The 25177-nt window shown below is 44.1% G+C and overlaps 1 protein-coding gene across 1 annotated transcript; it reads left to right on the top strand.

Annotated features, from left to right (window-relative positions):
* Window positions 1–1773: 1773 nt before the first annotated feature.
* Window positions 1774–25177, top strand: SPOCD1 (SPOC domain containing 1). Its single transcript, XM_074934343.1, has 14 exons — window positions 1774–1794; window positions 2830–2961; window positions 4528–4650; window positions 5414–5519; window positions 8870–9008; window positions 10767–10926; window positions 11575–11691; window positions 12758–12883; window positions 13894–14011; window positions 14640–14784; window positions 16025–16178; window positions 20508–20597; window positions 21579–21765; window positions 23745–25177. Exons 2-14 carry the CDS (start codon window positions 2833–2835, stop codon window positions 24800–24802), a joined length of 2652 nt encoding a protein of 883 aa, XP_074790444.1. The 5' UTR covers window positions 1774–1794; window positions 2830–2832; the 3' UTR covers window positions 24803–25177.

Here is a 25177-nt window from a genome sequence, read left to right as displayed (position 1 = left end):
AAAGTGTTTCATTGTGTAAAGCTTGTGATGAAAAGTTAATCTGATGAATTATGTGTTTATTTGGTGAAAGGAGAATTTGGACCCAAGTACGTAGTGGTCCTGACAATATTCCTCTAAATTAAAACACCCCTGCAATGTTTAACCGTTTCCTACACAGTTTTCTCACGTTCTTGGAAGTGACTCATAAAACCTGATGCTCTGCATTTCTGATGTTCAGCTTGAGGGCCTAATTATACAAAGTGCTGAACACCTCCTTGGGAGGTGCTGAATCCCCTCAACGCTCGTTGATGATGGGGCTCAGCACCTCATAGGACGGTCCTCAGCATGCTGCAGAATTAGTTCCTGAGAGTTCTTGTCAACACTAGAATTTTTTACCTTGACTTCATTGATTGTTGGTTAACATGTTAGTAAAAGCTAGTCCGGACACTTCCTAAATATTTGTTCCAGGTTTGTGGTGTACTCTAGGCTGTGCCCTAGGGCAGTGTTTCTCAACTACTGATCTGTGGACTGGTGCTGGTCCCTGAGGTCTCCCTGACACAGTTTAGGAAGGCAGCAAGCCAGTCCCAGGTATGAAAAAGGTTGAGAAACACTACCCTAGGGTGTAGGTAGTTACTGGAAATTCAAAAAACATCCCTAACTTAGGTCTGGTCTATACTTAAAACTTAAGTCAACATAGCTACGCTGCTCAGGGGTGTGAAAAATCTGTTGCTATGCCAACCTAACCTCAGTGTCGATGCAGCCAGGTTGACTGATGCTTGGGGCGGTGGAGTTTCTACAGCAATGGAAAAATCCCTTCTGTCGCTGTAGTCTGTGTCTATGCTATGGGGTTAGAGCAGCATAGCCATGGTGCTGTAGGTCTGCTGTTGTAGCTCCTGAAGTGTAGACGTGGCCTTAGTGCAGTGCAAGCAGAAAATGCTGCTTTGAGACCGCTTGCGTGGCCAGTCTGCAAATGTTATCTTAGCTTCAGCAGGATCAGAGACAGCTTCATGGCACTTTGCATCAGTTTGGGGGAAAATGAACCTCATTCAGGTTTTGGATTAATAAAAAGTCTGATAAGAAATCTTGCCTCCCCAAAACAACCCATTCCTATAGCAGCCAGTGTGACATGCCAGTGTACAGGGATAAGTGTGCAAGCACCAACATGAATGGGACTATTTCAGTGTGCGTGGTAGGATTAAATAGGGGTCTGACAAGGTTAAGAAGTTATAAGCAAGGGGCATATTTATGGCTCTCAGTCATGCTGGGACATGTTCGGGGGTTAGCAGAGGAAAGAGGTCCAGGGAATACTAATTTAGATTAAAGGCAGAAATGCTCTCCTGGAGCAAGACAAAGGTGATTGGGCCAACAGTGTAGCAGTAGGTTGGTTCTTCCTACCCCAATAGGTGTAGTGCGCTTGAAATACAGTGGGTTCCATATTGTTGAAAAACTGCACACAGCTTTGATGAAACGTTTTATACCGTAATGGCACATATAGAAAAAATGACACCTCAATCTCGTTGCTGAAAGATAAATCTTAGTGAACCGGTTTCAGGATTGCTTTTGCTATAATCTAGAATATCCTTTACTACCCACAGCACCTCTCATCTGAGCTGGGCTGTGTGATTTTATGTCTAGAGTTTTATGCCTGAAATATTATTTAAGTATTCAGCAAGAGATTGGTTTATAGGATGAGACAACGAACAACAAATTAGAGTATATTAAAATACCGATTATAATCTCTCTGTTCTCTTTCTGTCCAAGGAGGAAGAGGGCCCTTTGGTTCATCAGTCACATGGTGTACAAATTGTGTATTACGTATGTTTTATGTTTTCCTTTCTTCTGTTGTTTTTTCCTCCTTTGTGATATGTTACTCAGGCATAGAAGATGATGGTGAAGAGTGAATCTTTAGGCCTAGTTTCAAATGGGAATTTGGACCTCCCAGATTCTTCTTTGTCCCTCATTGTCCTCAGGTTGCAGTTCCATAGCCATCACCTTAGCTTGGTGGATGCAGTTGGGAATGAATAGAAATCACCAGCAGGCAATCTGTGGGAGGTGAATCCCTCTACCTTCCCCTTTTGAAGATGAGGGGAATAGTGGAATGAGGGGAATAGTTCTTCTCAATCTGCAGAAACTTTTGCTGATCAGTCAAGGAATAAATAGATACAGCAGCAACTAACCCGTTGTTCCCACTTCTCTTGTTTATGCTGCTACTGGGTTAGTCAGTGGTCATTTCTTGCTTCGGCAGGATTAAGGAAGACCTGATCAAGAGTGTATCTGTGGGGAAATAGAACAATGCAACTTCATCTGGGCAAAGGATAGGGCAGTTTTCTTTCCTGCATTGCAATTCTCTATCCAGTGATCTAAGTATGTAGAAAGTATCAGGAGAGGATATGACTGTGGGGAAGGGAAGACAGTGTAGACTAGTTATCATTGCTCATTTCCTTTGTTCGGTTGGGTTAAAAAGGTGCCCTTCAACTGGCTTATTACCTAGTTGTGTGTGAACTATACTGATGTTTGGGAGACTTGTTGCTTACACCCTTGCACTGTCAGGAGCTGGGAGTGTTGTGGATTCATCATGCTCAGGTCCTGAAGAGATCAAGGTATTCTTTTTGTTCAACAACTACCACTCTGGCCAGTTCAAAAGCTACTTTGTCAGGGAATCCTGTCCAGCACTTGTTGGCTAAAAGGATAGTGACAATCCAGGAATATGTCAATGTTGAAAAACTGGATGGATGCCTTGAGGTTCCAGAAGGAACGTAGAGGTCCTATTGTGGCAGAAGGAAGGTTCTCTCAAGGACTTATTTTACAGCTATTTTTTTCTGTTTAAAAATGTTTTGCTTTCTCCTCCAGAAAATGTCTGGGCCAGTAGTTGGACTCCTTGGAGTCCCTAGCAAGGCCTGTAAGCCAAGGAGACTGCAGAGACTGGTAGAATTGGAGGATTCTTCAGATGATGAGACATGTGTTTGTTGCCAGCCCCCTAAGGTATTTTACCTCAAACCCCCCCCCCCCCCCGAAAAAGTAGCCCAATGAAATGGAGAGCAGCAATTAGGCAAGATTGTGATTTTTTTAGAAGGAAACTTGAACGTGAAGTATAGATGGCAAAAGGAATCATAGTAGATTAGTGTTGGAAGAGACCTCAGGAGGTCATCTAGTCCAGCCCCGTGCTCAAAGCAGGACCAGCCTCAACTAAATCGACCCAGCCAGGGCTTTGAATTCTGACCAGGTTGTTAGTGACCAGAAGTCATTAATTTCCTGAGTGTTTATTGACTTGTATGGCAAAAGTTGATGGTAACTATCCATTTCCTAGCAGACAGAAGTCCACATGACAAAAATTGATACCACATTGGTACCCTTGCAGATAATCTCAGGAGATAAAGAGTCGGGAGTCAATTTGTAATCTCCAGTATGTTCTAGGAAAAAGTCTTTCCAGAGAGGAATAGCAGTAGTTAATTTTCTCGTGCATAAGCGGCCTCTTGCCAAGGAGTCACTAGGGAGAGCAGGTGGTCACTCCCCGCCCCCCCCCCCCCACCCAGTGAGAGACTGATATTGGGAAGCCACTGTTGAAGTGAGGATGAAGGAAAGAGACTGATTATCAGTTAAGATTGGCTGAACAAGAAGCAGGACTGAGTGGATTTGTAGCCTCTGAAGTTTTACATTGTTTTGGTTTTGAGTGCAGTTATGTAACAACAAAAAAAATTTACATTTGTAATTTGCACTTTCACAACAAAGAGATTGCACTACAGTACTTGTATGAGGTGAACTGAAAAATGCTATTTCTTTTGTTTATCATTTTACAGTGCAAATACTTGTAATAAAAAATAATATACACTTTGATTTCAGTTACAACACAGAATACAATATATATGAAAATGTAGAAAAACATCCAAAATATTTAATACATTTCAATTGGTATTCAGTTGTTTAACAGTGCAATTAAAACTGCAATTTATTGCGATAAATTTTTTTAAATCAAGATTCATTTTTTTGAGTTAATCGCGTGAATTAACTGTGATTAATCAACAGCCCTAATTTAAACTATGATGCATAAGGTTTATTCCCCTAGCCAAATTCTTTTGTTGCATTAACTGTTATAACCCTGGGTATTTTTATTATCCATACAAACATCTAGTCTCCTCTTCAATCTTACTAATTTCTTGATCTCAACAGTATCCTGTGGCAATGAGTCCACAGTCTAATTACATGCTGAGTGAAGAAGTGTGACTAGGGGCTAGCGATTTGTGCCCTGAGTTATTTTGTGGGACACCTGGGCAGTTCCCAGCCCCTGCTGCTCTCAGTGCTGGGCCACCAATGTGCCTAGGTTCTGAAGGGAGAGAAGCCTCGTACTGTTTAGCAGTTGTTCCTCTAGCCTAAAGACTAGTGATCACAATTCAGTGAAGTAACGATGGAGTAGGAAAATTGGATAGAACCTTGTGGTTGCAACAGGGGCGTGGAGGACTAGGAGATGGAGAATGTTTCTGTTACTTCAATTTAAAGCGCACACTCTGTTTTGAAAATGTCTTTGTCACTGGCAATGTTTTCCTCCTTCAGAAAATGTCTAGGCCAGTCCTGGGAGTCTCCAGCAGCAAGGCTTGTAAGCCATGTAAGATGCGGAGAGTGGAGGAATTGGAGGATTTATCAGATGACGTATATGCTGATTTCCAGGTTACTCAGGTATTTCATCTCTCCGTGTGCCATCCTGACATAACACAGTGGAGAAGAAAATGTGGAGCAGCAAGAAGGGTGGGATTACTGTGCTTTTCAAGAGGGAAATTTAAAATAAAGCATGGGTAGAGGACTGGTAATGGGCTGTAGGCCTTTTACAGCAAGATCATGAGTCTGAATCTGCCCTAGTAAACCAAAACTGTTACCACCTCTTGGATGTTCAGTGGACTGTGTGAAATGAGGTGATTTTTGTCCAGTTTCTGGTGGACTGTGGAATTTCCCCTAATTGCAGCCTCAGGAGCAGGTAGACAAGAGAGGAGATGATTTTACATTGACTCTCGGGTCTTGTTGCCAGGGAACCCAACTGAATTGCTACACATGCAATTGCAGGTCTGCTTGAACTGGTCTTGATAGTGGACAGGTGTCTATAAAATGAGGATATTATTCCACTGTTCAGATATTTGAGAGGTATTAATGGGAAGTAGAAATTATTTTCAGTAGCAGAGAAGCCATAAAACAAGCAGTAATAGCCTGAAACTAAACACAAGCTCTCAAGATATTATAAGCAAAGGTCTGACCAGTGTAAGACTTGAAAGCAGTGACTAATTCCATTCCCAAAGCTATCTGCAGGTGGGTATTTAGTATATGGTGTCACTGAATTTTGTGCTAGCAAGGTTCATTGTCTGCATGAGTTCTTCCATATTCCATTCTCTTTTCATCCGATTTTTCCTCCCTCTTCCTTTAATCTTTATTATGATTGATGCACCACCAGGAAATTAAAGACAGCGATTACCATCCAACACTATATAAAAAAGAAATGAAGCAGCTCCTGAAACCATATGCAGCACATGTGCTTTGGCAAAAGCCTTTGAACTCACGTAAGTTGTTAAACACTGAAACCAAGGACAGGTGGCCTAGAAACTGAGTCATCTTATTCTCACTATTGTTAGCTGTGTATGTTCATGTTCTTCATTGTATTATGTGCTGTGTCAGATCACCCTAAGTTTTCTGAAGTGGAAATTTGCCTAGAGGAGTTTCTTTCATATGACAGTTCCCTCTTCACAAGGACAGCTGATACAGAAAGGATCTAGCTGTGTAACCTCTCTTATGGAGGCAAGGTAATATAGATGGTGAAGCATTAGCTTTTCTCAGGGGTTGAATTGGGCCAGTTTATGGCATCTTGACTCACCGTTACTTTTTCTTGGAAGCTGGCCTTCACAAAATTCAAGTAATTAAGTCTCTAGCCCTTGTGGTTGAAAAGTGAACCTTTAGAATGTGAACTGAATGTAAATCAATTCAGTGGTATCGTTCTATGAGTGTACAGACATCACGAAACAATAGGTCTGAGAGATGAGAACTGCTCCTAATCTTCTCAAGGAGGTATTGAACCTGAAGCATTATAATGACATTCTAAATGTCAAGATTCTTGACTAGTTCACATTGATCAGCACATCCAAGAAATAAGAGGGCAGATCAGTTTATTAAGATCTGCGCAATCTACGTATGGGCATTATACTGGGACAGAACTCGGGTTATGGATGGAGTTTGGAAGAGTACCACACTTTATTTGGTTCCAGTTCAGCCCTTGTCTTTTCCCTCCTAGGGATTTAAATCCTGGTGTAGGCCAAGTGAAAATGAATTTGGTGGGCATTTGTTCACAGCCCTTAGCTTCTAAACAGTTCGGCATGATACAGTCTATGCAAAAAAGATGCCTAGTATTTGAACAGCAGATCTTATTACAGGTCATGGCTGAGGTGCATCAACCAAAGTTATATAGAGAAACTTGCAAAGCCCATGCTCACATGGTGACTGGCTTTGCTGGTACAGTGACTCCCAGACTGAGACTTGTGTCTAGAGCTGTTATGTAACTACTGCAGCTAACACTCTGATATGTTGTTCAAGCAGCCTTCTGCCCCTTCAGTCCTGCTACCCCTCTAAGTTAAGGGGAATCTGTTAGCAGTGTTCCCGGGGAAGGAACTTCAAGAGGAATTAAAACACCCCCTCCTGAAGGGCAAGATCTTTATAGTGTGAACTGATCACTCTACTTCTAGCAGTATGCTAATGCTGAGAAAGGTCGTCAAATGTTATGAAACTGTTCAAGTGGCATTATGCACGAAAAATGACTGTCAGGTCACCCTGAGGGCTTTTCTTCTCAGTCTCACAGTTCCAAAGCAAGTGTGCTCAGTTTACAAGTTAAGAGATGATTTTTCTAATGGATGGACTCTCAACTTAGAGTCTGAAAACCAGCTGGGTTCCTTCTGCCTCTCAGTTTCCCTCCAATATTAAAGATTCTGCAATCGAAATTGATCGTGTTGATGATACTCGAGGTGGCCGAGAACCCAGCTTGCTCTCCGGCTGTATGGGCTGTTCAGAGGAAATGTGAATAAAAATGGGTTTGGGGTCTAGTTGTGCAGCCCTTACTCACAATGAGAAGTACTCAGGCCAGAAGTCCCACTGAGCTCGGTGTGACTACTGGGTTATAAGGACTATGCAAAGTGAGTGGGATTTGCAGAACCAGGCCCTTTGTGAATAAAGGCAGCAGACTTGACTCAGACACTTGCTGTCTTATCAGCATGCAGCACAAAAATGAAGTTGTTCCCTTTGTTGGATCTTCAGTAGGAAAGCAGTTACCACAGGGAGATGTGGTGTCCCTGTAATGTCCCACCTTTGTGGGTAGCATTTCTGCCATTAGCAGGAAAGACCTTGCTTTTACACTGACTGATGTGCAGGTGATCATTGTTTTATTTATAAGTATGGCCCAGGCAGCAGATGAGCATCAGTGTTGTCCTAGCACACACAGCCTTGGCTCGCTATAAATAGATTAGACCTTAATCCTAAAAAGATAAAGCCATGCTGCTACTTGGTCAGATTAAATAATGTCGTGGAGGATTTTCCAATGTATACAAAGGACAGAACGAAGCTGGGAAGACGTAACTTAATTGCAGTGGCCAAAGCTTTGCAGTAATCTGTCAGTTCAGTTGTCACGCAAATAGGGTAAAGTCTTCACTCCAGACACATGGCCTTCACCCCTTGCATTTTGATTTGTTAGTGTATTTATGACACACAAAGTATTGTGGCAGTGCAGAATATTTCTAACAGTGCAATATGTACCCTATTACAAGATATATTTGGTGCTCGGTTTAATAAGTTACAAGAATCTGCCCTGGTTGTAATGATTTGTATGATAAGTAGATTGGCTTTTCTTAAAGGGCTGGAGGAATATTAAAGGGTCTGTATTCAGCTGTAAATCCATTCTGTGTTTTGGCACAACCCTCTTTGAACTAAATGGGTGTAATGTGGGAATTCCTTTTTGGGTGGAATTTTAGTTTAGCATCATTATAATTTAGGAATGTGAATATTTTCTGCCTCTCACCAAGCCCTCTTCTCCTTTGAGTGAAAGTCATTAGTTTAAACAGTAAACCAAATTAACCACTTCACCTCTGGTACCTGTGCCTTTACTTGCCAGATACATCAAGAGAAAAATATCTCCAGGGCAGTGGTTCTCAACCTATTTACCATTGTTGGCTGCATCCAATATTACCTGTATGGCCCTGTGGATGTCACATGGGCCGCAGCTGTGTGCTGATTGGGCTGCAAGTGGCCAACGGGCCGCAGGTTGAGAACCACTGCTCCAGGGTAACCCCATTCTGTTTTGATTTTAATATCTCATCAGTAGGCTTTGGAAGCCAAGATGCAGGAGTGGAGATGGGCTATGGAAGCCAAGATGCAAGAAGTGAAACAGTTAAAACAGTAATTTAGTATAAATAGCAATTAGAAGAAAAATTAACAAGTAATATGGTTTAATTATACAAGTGATGATGCTAAATCCTTTTCTGTTTGTGGAAAATGCATATACTAAATAGCTTTCATACTCAATGCCAAAATATCTTCTTACATTAGATTATGTGCTGCTAGCTAGAAGGCAGTATTGTTTGCATTGGCATTATTTAGCAATTTGAAATTCAGAGCCACCGCATTCATGGAAGTGGTTTCAGACAAAAACCTGGAATTCTCCCATTGTGTTCGATAGATACAATTTAAAAAAAAAAAGAATTGGACTTTTTATTGGCTGCTGAAATTCAAAAAATTGCTTCACAAATCTGTCAAAACAAATGCTTAACCCCCTAGTCTCCACCCAAAGGGGGTTCAGCATTAATCTTTATGGATTCCCCCTGCCAGTACCGCAGGGAGAGTGTCTGAGATTTTAGGACTTCTCTTTTGTTTTAAGATTACTGTAATGAAAGGAGGAGGAGGGGTAGGAGACCAGCCTCTAAAGAAGATTCAGCTTCTGTTCATAGTTTGCAGCTGTCCGAAGAACAAAGTCGAATTAAGGTCGTTGACTCATTGCGTGGGATGCTACAGAAAAGGTAAAGTGGATTATGAATGATAGTGGCGGGGAAAAGGCTGGGGATATCTTATATGAAAGTCACATGGAATTATTGAGTAAAGTCTTGTGTCTGATGCTGTTTCTCATAAATGCCAGGGCAGTGGAAACTTCCTTGGAGATTTGATTATTGTTATGCAGTAGCAGAACATCTCTTAAACATGCAGCTCTGAGATGTAATAGTCTTGTTTCCGGTAGGGAATGGATCCATTTTAAAAGGAGGGCCACAGCTTTCTCAGCTTAAACTCCTATGGAGCCCTGCGTCACAGCCACCATTCTGCTCTGTGGAAAAATGGGTGGAACTCCCTTCAGAGTCCATCTGTGCAATTCCGTAATCAATCAGAGGGGCGGCTGTTGAGTTATGTGAAAGTCTTCCTATCACTTGTGGTGAATGTGCTACTTCTATACCACAATCAACTCTTGCTGATTTTAGGAGCAAGGGTGCTGTTTTTTAAAAATGTGGCCCTTTAAAAGGTTTCAACTTATTGTTTACCTAGAACATTCCATGTCATGTATGATATTGACAGTCATTTGCAGACCAGAATTATTTATTGCAATAGATTGCTCCATTTGTTGTCTCACTCTTCGCTACTGTTCATGTTTAATTCATTTGGCAGGCTTAGCCCTTTGTCAGGTAATCATGTAAGAAGGTTTTGCTCGTGCACAAAAAATTGGATCAAGGTGGTGAGGTTAATTCAGTACAGGTCAACAACTGGAGAGCCAGCTTCAAATCCTTATTAGGTCAGAAGTGGAAATGAAACTGGTGGGTTTCATCCTAGGGCCTGATTCTCCACTGTCTTGCGTAGTCACTTGCAGTCACTTTGCCTAGATGTAAAGGCCTACATAAGGTGAAGGCACTGGAGACTCAGGCCCTTCGTCCTTATTTCTCCACATTACAAAACGATCACATGATTCTCAGCCTTTGTTAAGTGGTCTGGTCCAAAACTCATTGAAGTCAATGGAAAGTCTCCCATTGAGTTTAGCAGGCTTTGTCTGAGGTCCAAGAATTCTAGGTCTGGAATAGCAGGCAGTACTGCTGGTATTAAGACAGGGGCACACTGGCAGAGCGACAGGTATATGCCAGCCAGAGGAGGAGAATAGCAGGGATGCTGCACGGGAAAATTGCAGAGCTGAGCTTGCACGGTGTACCTGCTCTAGGCACTGCTATTTATCCTTCTCTTTTATGAGCACTATATTTATCCATGAAGTTTAAAACCAGAATATGATCTAGTAAATGTCTGATGTTTTACCCGCCTGTTACTTAGGTTAGATGCAATCATGCTGGAATTCAAGTTATAACGATGTGTTTGAAGAAGTGAGAAGCTCAGCTAAGTGTACAGAAGTTAGGAGGGGCCCCAAGTTTAAATGCAATTTACTGTATGGGGACAGGGAAGCATTCCCTTAGGATGTGGGCTGGAGCACATCTCTGTGTCCCCCCCCCCACTTCTGGCAACTCCTCTGAAGGTGATGTGAGCATAAACAACACATGCTACAGGCTTTCTGACATAGCAGCACAGTTGGAACAAGCTATTTCACAATACAAGGGGTTTCTCTTTGAGATCCTGGGAAGGTTAAGTTTCTAAAAGACCCTGGTTTCTGACTGCTTCCTGTTTGGTGGAGGATTCTCAGGCTCATTTATTTGGGATTTTAATTGAAAAGAGCTTGTACATTTATAAATTGGCTCCCGTTTAGCAGGCAGATCTGACACATCCATCTGTGGTTCTTGCTTGCTGTGTTCCAGGTTGGAGGAGTCTCCTCATCTGGATGTCCATGAAGATATGATATTGAGATTAGCAAACAATGTGGAGAAGGAAATATTCAACCTCTTTCTTTGTGTTGACCAACGATACAAAAACAAGTACCGCAGTCTCCTCTTTAACTTGAAAGCTCCAAAAAATAAGGTAAGAGACTGAGAAAATCTGCCTAACTTTCTCCATTAGCTTGGTAAGAGGGCATCTCTTTAAACTTGTGGCTATATAGAGAACCAGCATAGAAAGAGACTGTCCAATGTTACAGTCTCATTCTATTCACTGATGGAGGAAGCCTATGCAATTGCACATCCAGGCATCCCCTTCTTTGGCCACACGTGATCATTTGGGGTCTTATCCAGGGTTCTAATACACTACTTAATCTTTCATTACTGGTGGCACTTGCCATGCCTACCATTCGTCAGCTGTCATCCTTTGTAAGTGTGTAGAGACATTTGGTCAGCGCCAAACACCTGAGTATCTTTATCTTCTTTGTAGCACATAACATCAGGCCTGCATTGGTACACGTATCTGGCCTGTGAACCTGATGGATGGATGGAGATGTCCAAATTCCTACATAAATGTTGTTGCAAAACCTAGGCTCTCCAGGCATGGCACAAGCAATCCAGTCCAGACCTGCTGAGAGTTAACATTAATTGCCTGAGTACTGTGATAAAGTCTTTGAAATATACATTTAGTGGGAGAAGGAAAGAGAGAGATCTTTGGAAACAGACTGGCTATGCATGTCCCTTGTGGTCATTGTTCTTCCAAGGGCTGCTTATCCTTCTTTTGTTCTTTCAGCTCCTCTTCCACCAGGTGGTTCTTGGAGAGGTTTCCCCGCAGTGTCTTGTTCAAATGAATTCACTGGAGATGGCACCAAAGGAGTTGGCAGAGTGGAGAGCTAAGGAGAGCAAACATGTAAGTCATCCCAGTACAGCTGAGAGAGGGATAAATGCAGTGTCATCCCCTTTTCCCAACGGCCTCTTTGTGATGCCTTTGCTGGACCTTGTTCTTCTGTTGAAGACACAGAGGTGATCTAAACCAAAGTAATTACAGTATGAAAATGGCACCCTTTATTGCTTAAGGGGTCTGAGTATGATTTAGATTTTTTAAAAATAGGGAGAAGGATAGCTAACAGGCTTGGTGCTTTAATTGCACTTTTGCTTTGCCTCTTCTTGATTGGTTTATATTTTGGAGTCTTCTAAAGCTTTTATAAAACAAAACTTAGAAAAGGGTGCAACGCTCTTTCCTTACCAATACAATAGAAAAGAGAGGCAATTGGCTTCCTTGCCTCCCTCTTTCTATGACACTGTGGGGCTTATGTTTACAAAGCAATGATTTTCCCCTCTTAATAGAGGAGGAGTAGTTAACAGTGTCACGCTTTTGCATTTCCTGATGCAGATTAGATGGATGACTGTATTGAGAATGGGATGGCCCAGGGGATAGGCAATGGGGCCCAGAGCTTTTTGCCTCTATGTCACTAGTTCAAATGCAGCTCAGGCTGGTATTGATTGAAAGTTGTTAAATCAGACAGCTGGTTGGTTACCTGCAGGAGATGAATCTGATGGTCTCTGTCCTGTTCCTAATGGGAAGGGGACCACATCACAAAAACTAGCATCCTTATTGATACTAAATAGCAGCCTTGTTGACCAGTCTTTTCATGGAAGCCAAGAACTGAACTGTCCATGGATACTGAGTTTCTGTCTCAGCCTTGGGATGGTCTCCAAGTCAGGTTTGATACACATTATTGGTGGAGGCATGTACTGCTGCTGTATTTATCTTGTGGATAGCTAGAATTCCTTGCTGTTGTTTCACTAAGAGAAGGACTTTATCTTTAAAACCCCTTCTCTTTAAATCCACGGTTTGCTTTTCCATTTTGGCTTTTGCCTGTGTTGATTCCTTATGATGTTTGTTTTCTTGAGCGAGTCCTTGTCCAAGAGATGTCTGCTTGGGTCTCTGTGTACTACAATGTGATTTTTTCCAGGTGCTGCAGATGATAGAGAAACAGGAGCGAGAACCACCAAGGCGTTGCCCCACAAAACTGACCCACAAAGGAGAAATAGAGATACACAGAGAGGTGGATGAGGACTTTACTTTGGAAGACCTATATGTGAGTAGGTGTCCATGTTTGATCAAACAGACTCAACAAGGGTCTTTTATGTGAAGGTATGAGGAAAGATTCAAGGGAAATATGTAGGTGCTTAAAACCAGCTGGTGTCTGAATCTTAGTGCAGATGAGTTTCTGAGGAGTGGGTTGATGGGAGTGGTGGGCCAGCTGGTATAGTGGATTAATGTCAGGCTTCCATCTCTGCAGTGTTCAGTTCAACTCTTGATAAAGTCACAATGAAAACAAGTTTGATGATTTTGTTCTAGGCCATAGTGGACATTTTCCTGCTGAAAATGTACTGTGCAGTCTATGGGGAGGGATCAAGAGAAGCTCTGGAGTAGAATACAGGGGGCCTTCAGGTCATTACTGAAATAAGGAAATTTGCATACTGCTTTTCTGCACTATGATGTGTTCTGGTGTAGTATTATAATTATTATTTGTATTATTGTAGTGCCTAGGAGCCCTAGTCATGAACCCCATTGTGCTAGGCACTGTACAAACATAGAACAAAAAGAAGGGTCCCTGATATCAGTCCTTCATTAGTATAAGGGTAAGAATTCATCAAAAGTTTGGCTTTTCTAGAGGGTTTCAATAGCTCTCTGAGCCATCTTGAGATCAGAGGCTCTTTTTGTATAAGTGTGTTGTGCTGTTCTGGTTTATTATAAAGGCGATGGATGTTGTGTGTTGACACTGTGTCTCCATCACTTCAGCAAGAGGTTATGGTTAACTGATAGTTGACTACTAACAGAAGGGGGAGCCACCCCCGATTGCTGTTTGATGACCATAGGCCTCTTTGAAAGATGGAATCTGGAAAACAGCATTTCCCTGGGGGAGAGTGGGAACTCCCCCATGTCTTTCTTCTAGGGAGAGTGGGTGACACCAGCAGGTGAATGAGGAGGGTGTGAATAGATACTCAGCCACCACTTCCCATAAGGCTGATTCGGGAGCGCAGGTTAGCTCCGTGTGAATGAAGTTCAGCGTGTATGCTACTAACTGTCATACATTCCATGTAGGGATCAGTTCTATGTATGGACAAGAAACGTATTTCCCAGCCCGCTGCAGAGTCCAAAAGAGACACCACAGACCAGCACAGGAGTCACTTACTGGACCTAGATTGCCTTATCTGTACAGGTAAGTAAGCTGGGAGAAGGGATTTGGTTGGTTAGCCTTAGACATATGAGTTCAAATTCTGTCCTACATAACCTTTCTCCATGTCACAAATCCATCACACAACTTGATAGAATTGTTCAAGAGGCCCAGGACCGAATTAGCAATTGTTGAGGAATGAGGTGTATTGGTGGTTTGTACATTACCAGCCTCAGATGATGCCTGGTTCAAGCTAGTGTTATTAGTCTGTCACTCTCATGATCCATAAATTGTAAAAATGTTGATATACACAGGCAAAGAAAGTGGGGAGAGCTTGAGAGAAGTCAGCAGGACTCATGCTTGGGCTGGAGACCAAGGAAAGAGCATTATTCCTCACGGCTAGTCCCAGCCCTTTTCAAGCCAGATCTAGGCAGCATGGATGAGTTTATGGAATGTAAACAAGGGCAGTATAGCTAGGACCTTACACTTGCTGGCAGCCGGGTCAAATGTTATCTTTGGCCATAACACAGTAAAAAGTGTCAATTCTGAGATTATTTCTGTTTTTATATTTCAGAACTTCTCATAGAAATGGAAATCCACCTTGTATTAGAGCAGTGTTCTTTCTTTGTGATCAGAATGTACAGAAACATCAGTGTTTTTTCTGACTTTACAGGAAGGATGGCTCCTGATTGTGAGAGAGGTTTTAACCCACCGCAGAGCAAATCAACCTCAAAGAAGAAGGCAGAAGACAGCTCCAGTAGATTACATTCAAGCAGTGTCAATTCAGACAAAGAGAGAAAACATTTGGAGAAAGACAGGTCTTTGTGGGAATGTATTTTATCTTACTGTTGTGCTTTTTGTTTTAACATGTGGCCTGTATATTCTCCACGGTCCACACACGGTTTTTAAAAAGGACTGAGAACTTCTGTAATTCTGCAGTCTAAGAGGAGTCGAAACCAAAGCTCCTTGGCATAAACTGGCGAGTTGCATTACAGGAGTGGGGTGATTTGGTGGACAGATCCCCACCTCAGTCATAGAAGAGGGTAAAGAGCTCCTCTGGGCATAATCAGACCCAACTAGAAGACTTGTCAAGCCTATGGATGGGTGGTTTCTTAAAAGGGAGGATCCCAGCTCAATTTGGGAGTTCATTTTGAAGGAATAGGGCTGGAACTCAGAGTTCAGCCAGGGTTACTGACTGGGAAAACTGCTTGAGAGCCTTGGGTGCCCAGGTCCTCTCAGAAGGGAGACAGGCTGGTTCTTCTCTCTCTTTCCCCTTCTCCTCCCCTCTCCCTTTTGCTTTCTGAAGGCCCTGGACTCTGCCTTTTGTGGGCTGTGGAAGTTTACTGCCTTTTTTGTTTGGACTACCTTAAATCCCCCCCCCCACAAGCCCCCAGTAATGGCGCAGATGCCCTGAGCAGCACAGCTGGGGGGCTGTGCTCCAGACCTCAGGACAACCCCATAGCAAAACTGTAGTCCAGGAAGGGAGCTCTGAGACAAGACTGGTGCCCAACCTCACCCCAGGGAGATATAACATACTACAGGTGGGGTTTATCTTACTTAGAAGCCCCAGGTATTGATCTGTGCCAGAAGCAGGATGCTGGACTAGATGGACCAGTTGTCTGATCTAGTACAGCAAATGTTATGCCCCTACATGACTGTTTTGCATCATGTGGTGATGGAAAGGGGTGGGGGAGAGAGAGGTCTGGAAAATGGAATTCATATTTGTTACCCATCCTCACTGTTATCCCCAAGTCCTGCCCTTTGGGTTTCCATGTGTGGCCCCTTCTAAAAGGAGATGGGCTGGAGCAGGAGCCATTGTCAATCCCTTATACAGGGGGGAGAGATGGATGTTCTGTACCCCCGACTTACATGTTACAAGGTACAACAAAGGTAACAAATCAGACCAGGTGGCAACCTCCTTTCCCCTCCTTTAAAGTGCAAAATGTGCAGGAAAAGAGGTGGAGTTACTCAAGAAATAAAAGAATAGCACAATCAAAGCATATGGAGTATCCAGACCTATAGGAATGACTCCACTATATAACACTTATTATGTTTTAGGCCTGCCTCAACTGGCGTCCTCAAGAAGAATCCAAGGCTACAGAAGCAAGTCAAGGACACTGTGCTGTGGGAAGGATTCATTCAGATGTTCAGCATTAAACAGTTTGTGGCAAAAGCATATCCTGTTTCAGGCTATGGCACTTACCTCATTCAAGTATGACCCTTGTTTTCTTTTACATTACAGGAGGGACTGTCTATATCAACAAGACTGTGTATTTAATAAAACACCACACGTTTCATGTGGCATTCCACAGACAAGGCATCAAAGCTCAGATTCTTACATCAAGTTATATCATGTGGCCCTTATGAAGTTACTACTCATTTGTTCCTCATACAAACTCTCACTGAAACCAGTTGGAATTTGCCTGAGTAAGAACTGATTAGTAAGGACCTCAGCATTTGGCCTGTGGATGGGACAATAGGAAAGGGGAAACATTTCTGAGATGTCATAGGATTAGCTAGGTGCCTAGAGGACTTGCAGTGATTTGTGGGTTTTTGTGCTCAATTCCAGTTGAACTCCCATGGATATGAGACTATGGACTTTGAACTGAGTTTTCACATGTACAAGCAGGAACTGCTATAGAATGGCAGAATCATAGGAACTAAAAGTGGAGAAGACCAGTTATAGCAACTAGTCCATTGGTCAGGGCACCAGTGCAGGACTGTTCCTTATATTTTCTGAGATTAAAAGGAATCTCTCAGAAAGCACAAATTGGGTTAAAAGGGTTCACTTTCCGTTATTTGTTTCTGTTCTAAACCATGCAAAGTGTGCCCAGATACTTGGGTGATGGCCTTTATAAAGGTGAAAAAGATTACTACTAACAAATAATGATCTCAGTAGGGGATTGCCTGAGTAGGTCTTAAGTAAGTCTGCAGAATATCAAATAATAAGTAATAATTCTTCTTTGAGTGCTTGCTCATGTCGATTCCATTCTAGGTGTGTGCGCACCCACGTGCACAGTCATCAGAGACTTTTGCCTTAGCGGTATCCGTAGGGTCGGCTGTAGCATCCTCTGGAGTGCCGCGCTCATGTGTTGGTATATCAGGCGGCGCCATCCCTACGCCCTCTCAGTTCCTTCTTGCCTCTCGTGGTGGTCAGTTGGAGAGCCTCTCTCCCTTGCTTCGCAAGTGGTCAGCAGCAGAATCTTCTCCACCCTGAGATGGTGGACAAGATCTTTCAGAAGTGGGGATCTCCCCAGGTGGATCTGTTCACGACTCACCAGAACAGGAAGTGCCACCGTTTCTGCTTGTTCCAGGGGTTCGACAGGGACTCCCTGTTGGACGCCTTTCTGCTTCCATGGTCGGGGGCTCTAATCATAGAATCCTAGAATATCAGGGTTGGAAGGGACCTCAGGAGGTCATCAAGTCCAACCCCCTGCTCAAAGCAGGGCCAATCCCCAATTAAATCATCCCAGCCAGGGCTTTGTCAAGCCTGACCTTAAAAACTTCTAAGGAAGGAGATTCCACCACCTCCCTAGGTAACGCATTCCAGTGTTTCACCACCCTCCTAGTGAAAAAGTTTTTCCTAATATCCAACCTAAATCTCCCCCACTGCAACTTGAGTCCATTACTCCTTGTTCTGTCATCTGCTACCACTGAGAACAGTCTAGATCCATCCTCTTTGGAACCCCCTTTCAGGTAGTTGAAAGCAGCTATCAAATCCCCCCTCATTCTTCTCTTCCATAGACTAAACATCCCCAGTTCCCTCAGCCTCTCCTCATAACTCATGTGTTCCAGTCCCCTAATCATTTCTGTTGACCTCCGCTGGAGTCTTTCCAATTTTTCCACATCCTTCTTGTAGTGTGGGGCCCAAAACTGGACACAGTACTCCAGATGAGGCCTCACCAGTGTCGAATAGAGGGGAACGATCACGTCCCTCGATCTGCTGGCAGTGCCCCTACTTATAATCCCAAAATGCCATTGGCCTTCTTGGCAACAAGGGCACACTGTTGACTCATATCCAGCTTCTCGTCCACTGTAACCCCTAGGTCCTTTTCTGCAGAACTGCTGCCTAGCCATTCGGTCCTTAGTCTGTAGTGGTGCATTGGATTCTTCCGTCCTAAGTGCAGGACTCTGCACTTGTCCTTGTTGAACCTCATCAGATTTCTTTTGGCCCAGTCCTCCAATTTGTCTAGGTCCCTCTGTATCCTATCCCTACCCTCCAGCGTATCTACCTCTCCTCCCAGTTTAGTGTCATCTGCAAACTTGCTGAGGGTGCAATCCACACCATCCTCCAGATCATTTATGAAGATATTGAACAAAACCGGCCCCAGGACCGACCCTTGGGGCACTCCACTTGATACCGGCTGCCAACTAGACATGGAGCCATTGATCACTACCCTTTGAGCCTGACAATCTAGCCAGCTTTCTATCCTCCTTATAGTCCAATCATCCAGCCCATACTTCTTTAACTTGCTGGCAAGAATACTGTGGGAGACAGTGTCAAAAGCTTTACTAAAGTCAAGGAACAACACGTCCACTGCTTTCCCTTCATCCACAGAACCAGTTATCTCGTCATAGAAGGCAATTAGATTAGTCAGGCATGACTTGCCCTTGGTGAATCCATGCTGACTGTTCCTGATCACTTTCCTCTCCTCTAAGTGCTTCAGAATTGATTCCTTGAGGACCTGCTCCATGATTTTTCCAGGGACTGAGGTGAGGCTGACTGGCCTGTAGTTCCCCGGATCCTCCTTCTTCCCTTTTTTAAAGATGGGCACTACATTAGCCTTTTTCCAGTCGTCCGGGACTTCCCCCGATCGCCATGAGTTTTCAAAGATAATGGCCAATGGCTCTGCAATCACACTGATGTACGCTTTCCCCCCAGTTGCTCCACAGGGTCCTCATGAAGGTCAGGCAGGACAGGGCCGAGGTCATACTAAATGTCCCGGCTTGGCCTCGCCAGCATTGGTTCAGCGTGCTCCTGGATGTGTTGGCCCCGATGCTGCTGCCCCACTGGCTGGATCTCCTGTCACAGAATCACAGCAGGCTCTTGCACCTGAACCTGGCAGCGCTGCACCTGACAGCTTGGTTGCTCCATGGCTGAGTTCTGTGGAGCAGGAGTGCTCGGCCCGAGTCCAGCAGGTCCTGCTGGGAAGCAGGAAGCCCTTCAGTAGGGCCACCTATCTGGCCGAATGGAACCTTTTTTACGTGAGGCCTTCAACCCGAGGGGTTAGGCCTGTGCAGGCCTCGCTGCAGCTGATTCTGGACTACCTCTAGCATCTTACACTTCAGGGGTTGTCCCTTTCATCTGTTAAGGTCCACTTGGCCGCTATATCAGCCTTTCACCCTCCGTTCCAGGGCAGGTCAGTCTTTGTGCATGGCATGACAGGCCAGTTCCTGAAGGGTCTGGAACAACTCTACCCTTAAGCCCGGGATCCTGTCCCTCCATGGGACCTTAACCTGGTGCTTACGTGGCTCATGGAAACCTCCTTCAAGCCCTTGGCGTCCTGCTCTCTTCTTCTTCTCTCCTGAAAGGTATCGTTCTTGGTGGCAATAACTTCTGCATGGAGGGTTTCCGAGATTAGGGTGCTCACCTTGGAACCACCATATACCATATTCTTCAAGGACAAGGTCCAGCTGTGGCCACACCTGGCCTCTGGCTCATGTGTAATTGGGAAACCACCTGGGCAGGGACATATTCTTGCCAGTCTTCTGTCCAAAACCTCATAAGTCTGAGGAGGAGCATAGGTTGCACTTCCTGGATGTCAGGAGAGCACTAGCCTTCTACATCGAGAGGACCAAGCCATTTCACAAGTCGATGCAGTTGTTTGTCGCAGTGGCAGATAGGATGAAAGGTTGTCCGGTGCCAGCCCAGAGAATTTCGCCTTGGATCACATCTTGCATCCATTTCTGCTATGATCAGGCGAAGGTGCGAGTGATTATCACCGCTCACTTAACTAGAGCGTAAGCCTCGGCGGCAGCCTTCCTAGCCCAAGTGCCCATTCAGGATATCTGCAAGGCTGCTACCTGGTCATCCATTCACACGTTCACGTCTCACTGTGCGCTTACCCAACAAGCTCTAGATGACGCTGGCTTTGGTAGAGCAGTGCTGCAAGCTGCATGACTGTGAACTCTGATCCCACCTCCAGGGATACTGCTTGTGAGTCACCTAGAATGGGATTGACATGAGCAAGCACCCGAAGAAGAAAAAACGGTTACTCACCTTTTCGTAACTGTTGTTCTTCGAGATGTGTTGCTCATGTCCATTCCATTACCAGCCCTCCTGCCCCTCTGACGGAGTTGCTGGCAAGAAGGAACTGAGAGGGCGTAGGGCCGGCAGGGCCTGATATACCGACGCATGAGCGCTGCACTCCAGAGGGTGCCACAGCCAACCTTATGGGTTCCGCTAAGGCAAAAGTCTCTGACGACTGTGCAGGTGGGTGAGCACACACCTAGAATGGAATGCACATGAGCAACACATCTCGAAGAACACCAGTTATGAAAAGGTGGGTAATCTATATTTTTGTCCTTCTGGTTTGTACAGGCGTTACCAGAGCTGATTCAGTCGAGGGGCTGTATTCTCCCGGAGGACGTCTGGGATTATTTAGAGAGCATATGGCCAGCTGAAGCCAAGGTATCCTTTCAAAAGGTTCTTGTTTTCAAGCGCTGAGGATGATTTGTCATGTACTAAGCTGACTTTTAAGCATATCCTAGTTCCTTCAACCTGTGGTCCAAGATGTCAGAAGAACTGAGTTAGTGCAATAATAACCCTTAAACCTTGTATCACAGGAGAACTCAGCTGCTGGACACCAGAAGCAGCCTGCATTCATGCAGCTAAAATGGCTGTTACCTTTACATGTTTGAAAGCATGCCAACAAAGGGTTGCACTTTCCCACATAGTTATGATACCAGCAGGGACAATTTTAATGGTTGCATAGAATGATATTTTGGATCAACTGAAACATTCTGTCCTTTTAAGTGGCAAGTAAAAGTGAATAGTATGTAGGCCCTAATCTTGAGAGGTTCAGTGAACTGGCAACAACCACTGGGTTCAAGGATTGTGGCTATGCATAAATGTGTGACATGGATGGAAGACTTCTAAAGGCTTACTCCAAAGTCCATTGAAGTGATTGGAAGTCTTTCCACTGACTTCATTGAGCTTTGGATCAGGCCCAGTGGTGTCAACTGACCTGATACAGTTCAGGGACATACCATGTGCAGGTAAAAATTGTCTTTACCATATTGTAGGCAAGATCTCTGTCTGTGTTTTTCTCTCTCTCTCTCTCCTGAATTTGTTCATACTCTTGTGATGTCCATATAGAATGTAGAGTCCGCCAGATTGTTTATGTGCACCAAAGTGTGTTTTGTAGGTTGTGTGTGAGGTGAACGCTCTTCATCTTGCCAAAATGCAGTGAGTGAAGCACATAAAGAATGGGAGTGCCCCCTCCCCACAAATGGGATTAAGCTTGAGCCCTTCTGACATGCAAACAAGTTCCTAGATGCCTTCCGTTTTTCAGTCTTTTTTTTGTAGTATTTCTTTACTGCTAGGTGAAGTGTTAGCAGCACTGTGTTTTCAGACAATCCACACAGTTTCCTTCTCCCTGTGTTTGTTTAGGAGATGAGCATGATACGATTCTGCCCTGCCATGACCAAAGACTTCAGAATTTACAACATGCTGTATTCGTATTTGAACAACAAACAGAGATACGGCATTGTGGACAGCAACCAGATGGAAATGTTCATGGTACCGCTGCCAGCCTTCCAGCCAGTACCTGCCAAATTCCATCCACTTGGTGGCCCAGGTATGGATTTTAAACAAGCTGGCTTCCCTTTCTGGTGTGTACCCCAGAGAGGCTCAGGGAAATAACTTGCTGCCTTCAGATTGAGGATCACAGGTTCCAGTGCTATAAATAATTCAGTATAATATAATCCACAGCTTTACCGGGTGTCAGAAAGCAAGGGGCTCTATTTATTTCTCAGTGAAAGGCAGATTTGAAAAATAGGGTTGGGCACTTGCATGCCCTTTACTATGGAAAAAGGCACTTAAAATATGGGTAGTTGCATCTTGTGATGCATGGACATCTATAACCCTCTGTTACCACAGATGAAACGGCAGAGAGCCAGTGGATCTGCTTCTCCTTGTGACAGTGTAAATCGGGAGTAACTCCTTTGAGGTAAATGGATTGACAGCAGTATAAAATGACAGTAAATGAAAGGCAAATCAAGCCCAGTAATCCCACATTGTCCTAATTCCTACGACATTTTCTTTCCCTGCCCAGCTTCGTGTCACATGACCTGAGGTAACTGCCACATATAACTAATGAAATGGCTGGTGCTTGCCTGCAGCACATCAGGATGTAAACTCATGTAACCCCTTGTCACATAATAGTGTGTTCCCACCCAGCTACTCATCATGTGAAATGTCATTTGTCAGAGCTGCAGCTAATCCCTGTCCTACCTCCGTCACATGATGTAACATCACATCATCTCCATATCAGGTAATTGCACTCAGTGCACACTTGAACCCAGCCTGGAAGCTGATTACATTTTCCAGTAATCATTGGCAGAATCACCTCTGAGATGCAGCACAATCCATCGGTGATTGACCTGGCATCTGTCTCACCTCCCAGAAAAAGTGGGAACTCAGTCATCACGGAGAAGCAGATAGTTTTAATTATAAATCGTGTTATCTTTGTGTTCCTAATCTGGGACCGTCCAGAGCTCTGCCATCAAGATAGGACAAGACCAAGAGACTCTAATGTCTCCTGGGCCATTGAAATGGGCTGTACTTTTTTCAGCCATCGCACAATGCAGGGAGAATCAGATACCCAGCTACAAACCACGATGGTTGAAAATTGCAGGTCATCCTTAGTAAAATTGCCTTGGTGTTTAGCTGTGGTCAGCCACCCGTCACAGAATGGTCAGACTGACCTATTTGCAAACAGAACTGAAGTATACTCACTGATTTCAAGTGCGTTTATGTGATTCATGTCAGTGTGTCATTTGAGAAAGAAATATATAATTCACCTTTGAGAGCAATATATATTTTAAACTCTTTTAATTCTCCTTTCAACCTAGATGGGCAAAAAAATAAGGGCAGATTTTTCTACAGCGGTCTCTAAAGTTGGGCCTGCAGTTTTGTGCACAAAAGTGTTTGCACATGCGTGTTATTGTGTGCGTGCAAAAACTTGGATTTGCATTGCTCGACTGCAGACTGTGAACTACGTGATTTGGGCATGTAACTGTAGCGCCGCATGCACAGATCCACTCTTTTGCAGGCCCGAGACGTTGGTGTGAAAAATCTATGTGTAAAAACAAGCCTGCCCAAAATTGCAGGCACAATTTCAGAGGCCAAGTTAACGTCCCTTTTAAAATTTGGCTCTAACCATTGAATACAATTGCTGAGCGGTGGGTGAAGAATAAAAATTAAATCTCAATGTAATGCAGAAAATGTGAATGGGGTTAAAAAAATTGCATGAAAACCTGTGATCCTTATTTATATTTTTACTCAGTCCTTACTGAGGCAAATCTTCCATAGGAACATAAGAACGGCCAGACTGGATCAGACCAGTGGTCCATCTAGCCCTGTATCCTGTCTTTCGACAGTGGCCAATGACTATCAGAGGAAGAAATTTAGGATTTGTCTCAGGGAGAGTTTTGCCTCAATAAGTATTCAATAAAGAGTGAGACACCGAAGGATTTGGCCCAAAGTTAGGAAGATTCCAGCATAAATTGTGGAAAAATCTTCCTTTAACACCACCTTTTTCGTTTGTTTTAATAGGTCTTGATGCAAATCACTCTTGCTTGTTGCTGGGACTGATTCTGCCAAAGAAAGTCTCAGGCGATCCCTCTACAAGTAGCACGGGGCCCAGCCTCTTAAGGGAAACAAAAAGAAAGACAGTGACTTTTAAAAATAACCTTGTGACCAAATGCTTTTCCCCTCCTTTGGACAGTTCTGGGAGCACCAAACTGGCTGAACCATTTCAACAGGTACCATCCAGGGCATTCACAGGTAAGCGGCTCTCTAGGAACGAGTATCCTCCAGCAGTTTCTCACAGCCAGGAACCCCTTACAAACAATAATATGTTCGCTCTCAATATGGCAGTGGGTGAAGTCGTAAATGGAGGGACATGCCATGCAGTATCTTCTTCACACTGCCAAAACAGAAAGGAGGAAACTGACCAATCCATGCAGGATTGTGCTTTCCATTCACTTAGCAACTTCTCCTGGATGGTAGGGCAGTCCTACAGCATGGCTCAGGAATCATTGGGAAGGCAGCACAATATGACTGGGGGACATACGGAGACATACCTCGCTGATGCAGGACCAGCCGCATCACAGAACTGGAATCACGGACCATTGTCTTCATGCTCCTTATGCTCCCATGAATGTGGTGGCAATGTGGCCCTCGATGCCAACATGTTAGGTATTCAGCAGTTATCAGGTATATTTTATCCTGGAGTTACATCTTCTGGTGGAGTTTCTCAGGTGCCATCTGTGCCCCATCTTGTTTCCCATGAACCTTCTGCTACCTCTGACCTCCAAAATCATGCTGCAACTGGAGACTCCAGTCCAGCTGTTCCTGTGGAGGAAGCATTGTCTCTGATCCAGCATCTGGAGGCACTGGTGCAGTTGAATTCACAAATTCAGAACCAGACTCTATTTTCACTTCCTTCATTAGATCTTTCTGCAGTCCTACAGGCAGCCGCACCCGGGGAAACTCAGATTGTTGGAGGATCCGCATTTCCACCCGTCCAGCAGGAAAGTGGTGTGTATCCCGAGTCTCAGTTGACCCTTCCTCCCTTTTGTGGACCAGTATATCCTCCTTCTGGTTGTTAATTACTCCATGCCCTCTAGGGAGCTCCACAGAGAATCATTTGTACAGTTGTCTACTCCCAACATGAAAGCAGCATAATCATAAAGAGTTTGCAACTCATCTTGAAAGCATCAACCTCTGGAATTTAAAAGGGCCTCCCACTAACTTTTGAGAGTTGTGGATAGGTTGAAACATGCCCATATGGAAAGAAGGCTTACAGAATTATTTCACGTACCCTGGGAACAGAGGAATAATGAGCAGTGCTCTAAATACGTCAGCAGCCACATGCAGACGCCAGATATTGATCAGAATGGGAGAAGTAGGGCAAGTGTTACAATGACTCAATGTAAACTGTTTTCTGGTCACTCTGCTTTGTGTGGCCTTTGAAAAGGAACTTT

Source organism: Natator depressus, chromosome 19 (assembly GCF_965152275.1).
Source record: "Natator depressus isolate rNatDep1 chromosome 19, rNatDep2.hap1, whole genome shotgun sequence".
Lineage (NCBI taxonomy): Eukaryota > Metazoa > Chordata > Testudines > Cheloniidae > Natator > Natator depressus.
This window is presented reverse-complemented; position numbering and strand designations above follow the sequence as displayed.